Consider the following 12473-nt stretch of genomic DNA (forward strand, 5'->3'; position numbering starts at 1 on the left):
CCAACAAACACAGCTTTTATCAAGGTTCCCACCAACAAACACAGCTTTTATCAGGCTTGTATACAATTATTTCATGTTCAATATTTAATATTATTGGTCCTTTAATTATTACCTCTAATCTCTAATATTAAAAAGCCAGAAATCAAGTTGGGTGTCTTAAAGCTTCATAAAAAATAAGTGGACCAAAATAACCCTAAATAAAAAAAACGTATTAACTGAAAAGAAATGCAAAGAAATTATGACTAAGGGTAGTTTTGTAAGAAAAAATAACAATTAAAAGAGATGAACAGAAAGAAAAAAAATTAAACATGCAAAAAAAGAAACCTAATCGTAGAGGACTCAAACTAAACTGATTCAAATTGAGATAAAATAGAAAGAAAAAAGAAAAGAAATTGAACGTGCAAAAAGGAAACCTGATCGTGGAGGACTCGAGAGTAAACTGTCGCAAACTAAGTAAGAAGATGAATAAACTCCCAAAAACTCACAAATCCACATTCAGTAATTCACAAATCCAACATTAGAGAAGGAGGGAAGAAGCTTCATTGTTCCTGCTACTTCGAATGGTTTGAGTAAATTTTTGTTTTCTATTTCATGACTCTTGAGAATTCAACTTCGTTTTGCAGGTTCTCCCTTTTTTGGACTAAAAGAAACATCATGGCCTCTTCCCATTTGTGCTTCGCCTACTTTTTCATGATGTTCATGGTTACATTATGCAATGTACATGGAGCATATCCTGGTATTGCAACTCTCATTTCTGCTTAATTATACATACACATAGAGACTCTCTTTTGTAGAAGTTTTAATCTACAAACATGATAAACCTCGCTGTGCAGACGTGTAAACGAAGGAGGGAAAATGCGAACGTGTGAGAAAACTGTTTCGCGGAAGTGGAGAAATAAAATCGATTGCTCCATTGTGAAATTCGAAAGCAAGCTCTTCTCCACTGATACCCAAAGGTTTTTATGTGAGTTTTAGTTTTGCTTAAGTTTGGTTTTACTTAACCATCCTTTAGTTTTTCTTAAGTTTGGTTTACTTAGCCATTCTCCTTTGCTTATATTACTTGCTTATCCCTTCAGGCACTTCTCACACATGAGTGGTCTTCTGTCTTTTTGATCTGGTAGTTGAAAGAACACCATGATTTGTTACTGATGTTGTTCGTTTGTGTTTTCATCAATACAACTATCTGTCGAGCACTTATGGTATTCCTAGCTTGGCTATTCCTCAGTTCTCTGTCGAATCAGAATCATAGTTTTAATTTCAATTCTATTCCGGTTAGTGCAGGTTTGGGATGATCGTTTTTGGATTTCTTTACATTTGTTTGTCCGGCTATAGGTAATCTACCTCTGTCTCTTCACTTATTTCCATTACCATTCTATTACACAAGCACCTTTGAAGCATGAACACCATGAGATGTGATTTGATTATGTTAATTCGTCTTTTTGAAACCAGAAACGAATGTGTTGCAGGAAGAATTCTTTGGCCCAAGGAATTAGAAAGAATATAAAATGTGGTGAGAAGATTGTTGCGGCAAACGGAAGAAATCTTTTTTCTTACCCCTCATCCTTTCGAACCATGTATTTTTTTTATTAGCTAATGGTTTACAATTTTACATTCCAAATACCAGCTATTCAAAATTATGTTATTAAGTTAATACCATTATATTAAAATTTTAATTTAATCAATCAATTAAAGTTACCGCAACTAAAAATTATTTCTCACTCATGACGCATTTGATTTTAAGCTGAAGTCTCAAACTCAGTTTCACTACATGAATTTATCAACGAACTCAAAGAAATACCAAAAATCAAGAAGACGAGTGAGGTTCTGGAAAAGTTGAAGGAGAGTTGATAGGCCCCAATCAAAATTAATTTTATCACTCCCTTAATATGGAAAATTACAGACATATAAAACATAGCATGTAGAACATGTATGAAGTGTTTCTGAAGTAAAGATGTTTTTATGCATGCACAAATGTGGAAGGGATAAAAACTCTATATGCCACGTGTAGCACACCGTGATGTAAAAAAGGTCTTTCGCATGCTCAAGGCACGTGCAAATAAGCTAGTTATTATTATGGGTATATTACATAATACCCCCTCAGGTTTGAGGTCTATTACAATCTTATACAACATCTTTAAAACATTTCACTCTCATACATTAAATATGATTTTCATTTCATTTTAATATAACCGTTAGTCAATCAGTTAAATTGACTGTTAAATAATGATGTGGCAAATATAAAATCTATATTTTTAATGACGTGGATACCACGTGTTCGCCATGTGTAAAAAAAAATAAAAAAAATCATTTAATAAATACCAATTTAAATATAAAGCTAATATAAGACAAAACGTAAAAAACACAAGGGGGCCCACATCTTTTAAACATCTTTTTAGCCTATCCTCCCCATCTTCTCTAGCTACCTGCTCCGACGAAAAAAATTATGCAGAATCTTCAGATCCGCCCCAAATTGCAGTACTTAATCGAGCAAAAACCAAATAGCTATCCAAATGGATTTGTGGAGGCGCTGGGTCTGGGAAATTTAGATTTGAACAAATCCCACTCCCAAATTCACCGAATCCCACCCCCAAATTTACCTCCAGATCTAGGAGTTGCAGGTGGCAGGCGGGGGAAATGTTGTTGAGGTTGTTGTAGTAGCACAAGGAGGGAGGCGGAGGGGCGCCGACTTCGGCCTTGCAACCTGGACCTGGGTTTGGGTGAATTTCAGATTTGGACAAATACAACCCCCAAAATCACCGAATCCAACCCCCAAAATCACTAAATCCAACCCCCAATTTTTTTTTTCGAATCCAACCCAACCCTTAAATTCGATCCATGTTGGAGTTGTTGATGGCGTGGGAGCTCTAGGTGTCGGAGGGGGTGAGATAAGTGGCGGCGAATTTGTTGAGGAACTTGTTGTCAAACATGGCGACCCCTATGCTAATGCTGCAGGCGACGAGGCTGTAGGCCTCGAGGGAATAAGAAGAGGAGGAGGAGACAAGACAGAGGTGGGAGACGTCTTTGGAATAGCAGCGAAGGAGTCGGCGTCTTGGGGCTACTTCGACGGCGTGCTGTGAGGAGATGAGGTGTTGTAGACGGGAGGAGAAGATAAGATGTTGCTGACAGAGGAGAGGAGAAGGGGTGGCTCGGGTGGGCAAATGGGCGGTGGTGGGAGAAGAGCTGGGGAAGATGAAGAATTTGTTCTTGTTTTTATTTTTAATTAATTATTTTAATATGTTAAGATTTTGTATTTATTAATTTTATGCCACATGGCACATGTTTGTCAGCCATGTCAACATGTTTGTACACATGGCGAACACGTGGCGTCCACAACATTAAAAAATAGATTTTATATTTGCCACATCATTATTTAATGGGTAAATTACATAGTAACCCTTCAGGTTTGAGGTCTATTACAACCCCATACAACAACTTTAAAACATTTCACTTTCATACATCCAGTACCATTTTATTTCAAAATAACACCTCCGTTAGATTTTCCATCCATTAGTCTGTTAAATGTTGACGTGGCTACTACATTTGTGCTGATGTGGCTACCACGTGGAAAAAAAATATTTTTTATACATTAAAAATATTATAATATTAACCCAATTAAAAAAAACATAAAAACCCTAACCCATGTCCCCTTTCTTCCCCCTCTCCTCTCTGCAATCCCTTCCCACTATCCCTCACCCACCCCAGCGACCTCCCCCCAAGCGACCTACATCCATATCCCTAACCTAGAACCCAAAAACTTGCAAGAAGAAGAAGAAGAAGAAGAAGAAGAGGGAGGAAAAAAAAACCCCCAGTTCGTCCCCCCCCCCCGCCCCCAAAACCTGCAAGAAGAAGAAGAAGAAGAAGAGGGAGAAAAAAAAAAGCCTAGTTCACAAGAAGGTCGCGCACGGGGGGAGAGGGGGAGTGGGTCGCGGCCGAGCGGGGGGAAGGGAGGTGACTCGTGGGTCGCGGGTCGCAGCAGGGCCGGGGGGTTTTCTTTTTTCTTCTTCTTCCTCCCTCTTCTTCTTCTTCTTTTTGTTGTTACAGGTATGTGGGTCGCTTAAGGGGGTGAGGTCGTTAAGGGGGTGGGTGAGGGATAGTGGGAAAGGATTGCGGAGAGGAAAGGGGGAAGAAAGGGGATCTGGGTTCAGAGGGTGTGTAGAGAAGGAAAGAGGATAGGTGCGGAGGGAGGGAGGTCGCAGGTTAGGGGATGCATAGGGAGGGTCGCGGGTTAGGGGGCTGCATAGGGAGGGTCGCGAATGAGGGGGCCGGGGGTGTTCTGGGTTTCTGGTTTAGGGGTGGGGGACGCGGGTGGGGTGGGGTGGGGGGTTATCATTTATGGGTTACAGGGAAGAAGATGAAGATGGGGGATATGGGTTTGGGGATTACGGGGAAAAGAGAGGATTTTGGGAGTTGCAAAAAGGTGGGGGGGGGGGAAGGAAGGGATATGGGTTTCGGGATTTTCTAGTTTTTTTTTTTAATTGGGTTAATATTATAATATTTTTAATGTATAAAAAATATTTCTTTTCCACGTGGCAGCCACATCAGCATTTAACAGACTAATGGATGAAAAATCTAACGGAGGTATTATTTTGAAATAAAATGTTACTGGATGTATGAAAGTAAAATGTTTTAAAATTGTTGTATGAGGTTGTAATTTACCCTTAAACATGAGGGGCTACTATGTAATTTACCCTTACTTAATAGTCAATTTAACGGATTGACTAACGGTTGTATTAAAATGAAATTAAAATCATAGTTAATGTATGAGAGTGAAATGTTTTAAAGATATTGTATGGGTTGTAATAAACCTCAAACCTAATTGAGAACGACATGTGATTTTTTTTTCATTTTTTTTTTTTAAGGCACAGGCTCAAAGCCAAAATGCCCACAAGCCCACAGATATGGCTCCAGCTGGTTACCAGCCCCTCAAAAATCTGTTTGAGAGATAAATGCATACATACATTTTATAGTGTTAATATTAGGGGTGGAATTTTTTCCCGAAAATCCCGAACCGTCCCGATCCCGTCCCGAAATTATCCCGAAAAATTCCCGAAATAAATATCCCGAAACATTCGGTACCCGAAACCGATCCCGACCCGAAATTTTCGGTTTGGGATTTGGCCACTGCTTTGAAATCTTTCGGGAATCCCGAACCAAACCGAATAATTTATATATATATATATATTTATTTTTAATTTTTAATTAGGAATTACTTGAACCGTTGGATTTGTTAAAATCAAATCCAACCGTCCATAGTTAGGTCATTTGTTTGTTAGAACTTAGGTTATCATCAGACTCTCTCAGTTGCTCTCGCTCTCTCACCTCACTGGCGCCGCTCACCTCACTCACTCTCACAGTCACTCACTCTCACAGTCCCCCCGCTCCACTCCTCCGTCGAATCCACGCCGCTCCTCATCGTCCATCACTCCATTGACTCACGCCGCTCCACTCCTCCGTCGACTCCAGCCTGATCGGACAAGTTTGGAACAAAGGAATCCATGCCGGTCCTCGTCGTCCATTGACTCACGCCGCTTCTCCATGGACTGACGCTTCTCCATCGACTCACTCACACACTCGAATCCGACACCAATCGAGTCCCAAAATCCAGGTTAGTAGGCCTAGAAGCTTTCCCAGTTGCATGCAACGCTTCATCTCTGTGCCTCGAGAGAGAATGAGAAAGAAATCATCTCACTTCTTCTTCAACGGAGCTTGATTGTCGAGAAGGAGGTCCTGGGGTTCGCGGCGGAAGGTCCGAAGATTAGGATAAGAGCTTTTGTGGAAGGCGGAGCTGGAATCTGCTGTGGCGCGAACAGAGGAGCTGTGGCGAGGAAGGACTTGGTGTTCGAGCCTCTCTCTGAGGACTCGCACAGGCTCTGGTGCCAGAAGCTCGGGGATTACATCGATTCTCTCGGTAATTTAATTTGTAATCGGCTTGCATCGTGTTTGGTTGATAGGAAAATGCAGGAAAATGAAACGAATATTTGGAAAAAGTTTGACTTTTCACTTCTGGGTGTTTGACCGTTGCGAGATTATTTTGAATTTCCGTTGTTCTCGTTCTAATTTCTTAACTCAAGCTCGTTTTACTCTAATGATCACTTAAGCGAGATTAATTATTGAAAATCACATGAATTTATGGTTTATTGTTACTTTCCTGCATATGTAGTGATAATATAGGTGGTTTGGTTCGGTTTCGGGATATAAAATCCCATCCCGAAAATCCCGAAACACTTTCGGGAATCCCGAATTTCGGGATTCCAATAGTTTTGGTTCGGTTTCGGGATATAAAATCCCATCCCGAAATGTTTTGGTTTGGGAATCGGGTTTGGGGTTTCGGTTCGGGATCCCGACCCGAACCAGCCCTAGTTAATATAATTAAACTTGAAGAATCCGCATAATTAAGAGAGTTTTGTCGTTTCTGCAAGAACTAGGGAATTTTTAGGGATGATAACAAGGTTCGATGCATGATTAATAAAGAAAGAGTAGTTAACAAAATTTAATCACTCAACATCATCAGGTGGCAGACATATGCAAACGAGTTAATTAAAAGAGTATTCTCTACTTGATTGATTCCATCATTAACAATTTATTTTCTTTTGGTTTTGGTCAACGGCATGCACCATTTCGAGGAGGGGCCATGTTTGGATGGATGTGGAAACTAGGTTTTGGTGACCTTTCAGCATACCGAAGAAGGACATGGGTTTACCATGATGCTTCAATATTGCTTGGTTTTTGCTCACAGTAAAATGTGAGAACCTACGACTCTCAGATTTGTATCACACGACTATGTTAAAGTTTTATTAGGTTTTTGTTATCCGACGTTGAACTTTATTAATGAATTGCATAAGAAAAAGACATATTGGTCTTAATATAATACATCGATCATCGTTTTCTCATTTGTACTGAATCCAAGTTTGAATCCAATATTGTTCGAAACCCTAAGGTTTTCAAAAGAATAGAGGATTTTTAACTTATATATAATGGCCTTGACATATTTCTAAACATGAGAAATAGCAAACAGAGTTCAATTGACTTTATTTTAATATGTACATATAACAACGTCTTTTTCACATATACCCTTCAAAACAACAGCAATGAATTTGTGGTATCATAATTCATCTTCTCCAAATTCGGCTGCACGGCAAATTTGATCATCGGCGGGGGGCCGCATGCCAGCGCAAGAGCGCCGTCCGATCCATCGGGAATGTGCTCCCTGAGCACACTCTCCGTGACGAATCCCACACTGTATTCCCACCCTTCCCTGCCATTCTCCACCACATACCAAACCTTGAACCTCTCATGTTGTTTGGCCCAACCATCAAGTTCTTCCCGCAGCAAAATGTCATCTTCTGTACGGTTTGCATACACCACATACATCTCGGTCTTATCCTCTGGGTCCTTCAATATGGCTTGAACCACTTGGTATATTGGGGTGATCCCGGTCCCACCAGCCAGCATGGCAAGCTTCTTTGCAAACTTTGGCTTGCCGTTGACCATAAAATTACCGCGACCAGTATACTCTATGTGCCCTAAGGGACCCTTGATGTCTAGGGATGCACCTATTGGCAGTGAGTCCAAATACTGTGACATGACACCCCCGTTGGGGAACTTAGGATGCACATTCTTGAAGTAAACTTTCACCACCAAATCAAAGTACCCAACTTCATCAATTGAGCTGCTTGGAGTGTAAGCCCTCATGCAAAGCTTATCCTCAATTGTAGCACACACGAAAATGTGCTTTCCCACCGGCAATCCCAAAACTTGGTCCTCCGAAGGCAATCCGAATCTAAAGAGCCTGACGTCGTGAGAGATCGATATCTTGGCTATGAGCTTACATGGGATTTTCTCACGCGGAATAAGTGCGATGCTTCTTGAATGCATTACTTCTTTGATTGGGGCTAGCTGCGTCATGTTAGAAGAAATAAGGTCAAGTACAGATGTTGTTCTTGGTGGCCCATGTACAGAGTTATTAGGGGAACTAGATGTGGAGTCTGAAGCATAATTCGTAGTCACCAACTCTCCGATTCTATAATCCTCAATCATTTTCTTGGCTTTTTCCGAATGGATGGCATCAAACTCTTCGGTGCAATCAGTGCCAGCGTTGATGAGAATGCTATCAGCGCCACCAGGGTGATCATTGAGGAAGCGAGTGCAGTCGTAGACGTGGCCGTGGACGACGATCCAAGCAGATTGAGAAGAGTTGTGCTTCTTGACATCTGACATTGAGTACATCTTGGATGCACTAGTGTTCATGAAGGGTGTTGAAAAACTCTTCTTTAGGGTTGTGTTGGATTCAGAGTCCAAGCGTTTTTCTTTGGCCATCCACCCACCTGATTGGTTTCCAGGTTGAGTTGGATGCTCAAACGCTAGTCCTATCTCTCCCTTGTGTGGTTTGCACACATTGGTTTTCACTCGAAACCAGCAGTTGTTCATCATTCCCTAAAAACATTACACCCACAAATCATAAATCAATTACTGAAAAATAATCAAAGGATAAAATGTCACATAACTATTTGTACATATTCTTTTGTCAAATGTGCATAAGTCACGTGATGTCATCTATCAACAAATCATATTTGTTACTTTTCTTCATTACTAAAGAAAAATTACTGCACAGAATATTAATTTATTTTCCCAATGGTAAAACAGTTCCAGCTCCAATTTTATATTTTGGTATAAATTAACCATATTCAACTCCTAAATCAGCCTCGCAAGAGATATTTTTCAGTGTGACAGGTACACATGATGGTACACTATATATTACTATAAAAATGATGAGATATGTGTGCTAAAAAGTTAATAACTTAAAAAATAGAATTTCTCACCACTCTTATTAATATACGTAATGTACCACTTGTGTTTCCGTCACAACTAAAAAATTCTCCTCCCCGAAGAGGCATGTACAAGTCAAATATACTAATAGCTATCTGCAGCCAGAGATAAAGAAACACCCACTGACCCACAATTTGTGGAGAAGATTCTTGTGTAAGTTGAAGCAGCCATAATAAAACAATAATTTCTCCCTATTTTCCAAGACTCAAGGAGCCAAGTATGAAGTCACCAATGAAATGCGACACATTTTCAATGGCCTTGTGCAAGGATTAGGATTATCTCCTCTTCTATTATCTCCTTTTGTTCTCTCTTCTTATTTTCTTTTATTTTGTGTCTTTCTTTTGCTATAAAAAAATTAATATAAGATATTGACGTGGTTTAATTGTAATCGTTCAAATAGGAGGAGATGGAAGAAAAGAAAAAAAAATGAAAATTAATTCTACTGTCTTGGTGCAATGACTACGGTCCACGGTTTCAATTTGGGGCAAGAGATGGTGACAATCTGATTGTGACAATATCAAACAGCCAACCACAAATTGCTTAGTTGCCCTACTAAATTATTCACTCTTGGAAAAGACTGGACGACTAAAATGGCCACAAATTAAAAAAGGACATAGTTGGATCCAGAAAATGTGTTGTACTTGTAACCCTAACCCTAAATCCTGGTTATTTATACTCCGTTGCTAATCACAGTTTAACACTCTTTGAAAACTTTTATTTAGGTATGAAAACAGTAAGTTGCAAGAATGAGTAATCCTAAAGCTGTCATCAAATAATTATTTACGTCTTTAAGGTATGCGTTCAATCTTGTTTTAATACCGGTCTTTTTTAAAATGTAGAAATAAAGCAAAAATGTGGGAAAATATCTTACCATGACGTTCCAAATGAGTTTCTCGGGCTGAGTATTGAGAGTCTCGTCCCAAGCTCGGACGGCAATCTCTTTGGCAGCGAGTAGGTCGAGCACCTCCACTTCCAGTGACCAGAAACACCAGCACCAGTACTTCCCATATTTGTTTGGCCTCTCCTGGTGGTCTAACGTGCAGACATGCCACGTGTCCCCGCCGTCCATGGTTATCTCCACTCGTGTCACTTTCTTCCCGCCGCCTGAAAAAACAGGAAAGCTGAATCATTATATGCACTTTCAGATGAGATAAGGCACAACGTATGTAAAAGTCAAAATCCTGGCTTTAGCTCTTTCGTTTTCAATTTTTTTTGTCCATTTTGTTTTAGTAAAAATTATGAGGTACCCATGGGACTTGTGACTCATACTAAAATCAAAAAAACCTGATAAATATTTATGATTTTCGTAACGTGGTCTCCGATTCACCAAGCTTTATTTTTATCAAAAAGTAATTGTACATACGTATAGTGTTAGTTCTAAACTCACCCGAATATGCGTAGCCTTTAATCGTGTACGGATGTTGAGTCGTATACGAGTTGATCGGCAAAATCTCCTCGTGACACGGGGTCGTTATAACCGAGTTTATATTCAGCTCGTTAATGATATACTCCGGCTTGTACCACCACGCTGCAAGTTCACCCACCCAACACAATAACAATATTAGCTTCAGACAAAAACAGTAAAACAGTCAAAACAAAAGTACAAGAGTAATGTTACTCCTACCATAATTTTATATCACATTTCTTTACCATCTTAGGTAGCAAATGAGTTGGACCAGCTACGTCATTTAATTTCAATCTTTTTATTAATTAAAACACTTAAATAATCTTAGGTGAAAAAATGAGACTCATCGTATACCACAATAATCATTTAATTAACAATCTTTTTGTTAATTATTGATTAACATTTTAAAATTAAATACTAATTAATTTATAAGATGTGGTTGTTCACATCAGATGTCATCGAATGTGATATATAATTGTGGTAAAAAAATATGATAAGAATAAAAGTAAAGAACATTAGGTTGGTCACGTCACAACTGACAACTATCACTTTCACCGCAGCACATAACTTTTTAACCACTGACCGCCAATAGAAACGCTCAAATTTCAAGTGCGGATAAAGTGTTGGGTAAAAGTCGTAAATACCTTCAGCGTTGGCCAGCTCCGCATCCACGTGCGACGGGAGCACTCGATTATCCTTGAAGTGGTAATAATTGTCGGATTCCGAGGTTGTGACCACGATTCGTTTCAACCACTTCACCATCCGACCCCCGATGAACCCCGGTATTATGACCCGAACCGGAAACCCGTGATCCGGCGCCAAAGGCTCCCCGTTTTGCATGTACGCCAGGATTATATCCCTCGAGGGGTCCATCGCCACCTCCTTTCTCAAGCTCGTGCCGTACTTGGTCCCACCGCCACCCGGCAGGTCCTCGGCTCCCTCGAAGCACACGTTGAGGGCGCCGTTCTTGCGGCTGCGGATTCCGCACCGCTTCAGCACTTCGCAAAGGGGGATGCCGCGCCACACAGAGTTGGAGATGCCGGCGGCGCCCCAGTTGAAGCCGATTGTCTGCTTGACGAGATTCTGTTCTTTCCTCCGGTTTCCCGCGCAGACAAGGGTCACGGGGAACTCCCGTGGCTTGAATTCGCGGACGAGCTGGTCCATGGTGAACCGGGTCGGGCGGCGAACCAGACCGGTTATCTCGACGGTCCAGTCCTGCCACGTGGCCTTGGGGACGATGCCGTGATTGCGGACGTAGTGGAGTGGGACTGGGGTGATGAATCCGTGGTGCATGAGGCGGGTGAGTGGCGGTTCGCAATTGAAGGGGTGCTTTCCAGTGAGGCGGACCATAGACGAGTTACGACGCACCCAGCTGTCTGACGTGGCTTCATCTCTGGGGTCCAAGATGGACGGCTCTAATTCGTTGTTGCCTCTCCGGATTAAATCCGTGTATTCCTCGACGACGGTGTCCTCATTCTCGTCGTCATCGGACGATGAGTCGTTGCTATCGACGAAGGGCGCGTGTTTCGAGGGAGTGAGATCGGAGAAGTTGAAGGAGCGGACGACGCCGTTTATCGGCGGGTCGAGGTGGGGGAACTGGCGGTTCTCAACGGAGGCCGTCATACGTCAGCCGTGAGTTGTGCACTTTTTGTGTGTGGAGTGAGGAAAAGGGGCGACTCTGTTTTGTTCTTTTGGGTTTCTGTTTTTGTGGGAATTTTGTTTTCCGAGGAACAAGAGAGACCTGAGTGAGTTTATATAGGAGCTCCACGGATGGAATGTGGACACGTGTCACGTGATAATGTGGGACCCCAAAAAGAGGCGTTGGCTGCGACGTGGCTGAGGGTTGGCTACAACAAATTTTTTATTGTGACAGAAATACAGGTGATACACCACATATTTTTATGTAAGTGTTGAGAAATTTTATTTTTTAAGTTATTAACTTTTTAATACATATATCTCATCATTTATATAGTAACACGTGGTGTACCATCTTATGTGTCGGTCACATTGAAAAATCTCTTGTTGGCTACAACCATACTAGGGAGCCACAGATATACAATTTGTAGAGTAATGCTCACCTATGGCATTTTTCATACCGCTTTTGTTTCACCGTTCTAATAGAAATATGGTTTATTAATGTAGATGGATTATATTTCTATTAAAGATGTGGTATAAATATGATATGAAAAATATCATAAAAGTAGCATTTGCATTAGCATTCCATATATATATATATATATAT

General features: G+C 40.9%; 1 protein-coding gene across 1 annotated transcript; it reads right to left on the bottom strand.

The window, feature by feature from the left end:
• Positions 1 to 7005: 7005 nt before the first annotated feature.
• On the bottom strand, positions 7006 to 11958 carry LOC103401883 (nitrate reductase [NADH]). Its single transcript, XM_008340596.4, has 4 exons — positions 10876 to 11958; positions 10214 to 10354; positions 9698 to 9930; positions 7006 to 8433 (listed from the first exon to the last, which is right to left on the bottom strand). Exons 1-4 carry the CDS (start codon positions 11852 to 11854, stop codon positions 7075 to 7077), a joined length of 2712 nt encoding a protein of 903 aa, XP_008338818.3. The 5' UTR covers positions 11855 to 11958; the 3' UTR covers positions 7006 to 7074.
• Between the last annotated feature and the right edge of the window lie 515 nt (positions 11959 to 12473).

Source organism: Malus domestica, chromosome 15 (assembly GCF_042453785.1).
Source record: "Malus domestica chromosome 15, GDT2T_hap1".
NCBI lineage: Eukaryota > Viridiplantae > Streptophyta > Magnoliopsida > Rosales > Rosaceae > Malus > Malus domestica.

Bases quoted from the DNA above. Each gene is read 5' to 3' on its own strand.
- LOC103401883 (XM_008340596.4), bottom strand. From the start codon at position 11,854: ATGACGGCCTCCGTTGAGAACCGCCAGTTCCCCCACCTCGACCCGCCG. The intron at 10,355-10,875 runs GTATTTACGACT...GTGAACTTGCAG, and splicing joins GGAGCTGGCCAACGCTGAAG to CGTGGTGGTACAAGCCGGAG. The intron at 9,931-10,213 runs GTGAGTTTAGAA...CTGTTTTTTCAG, and splicing joins TAAAGGCTACGCATATTCGG to GCGGCGGGAAGAAAGTGACA.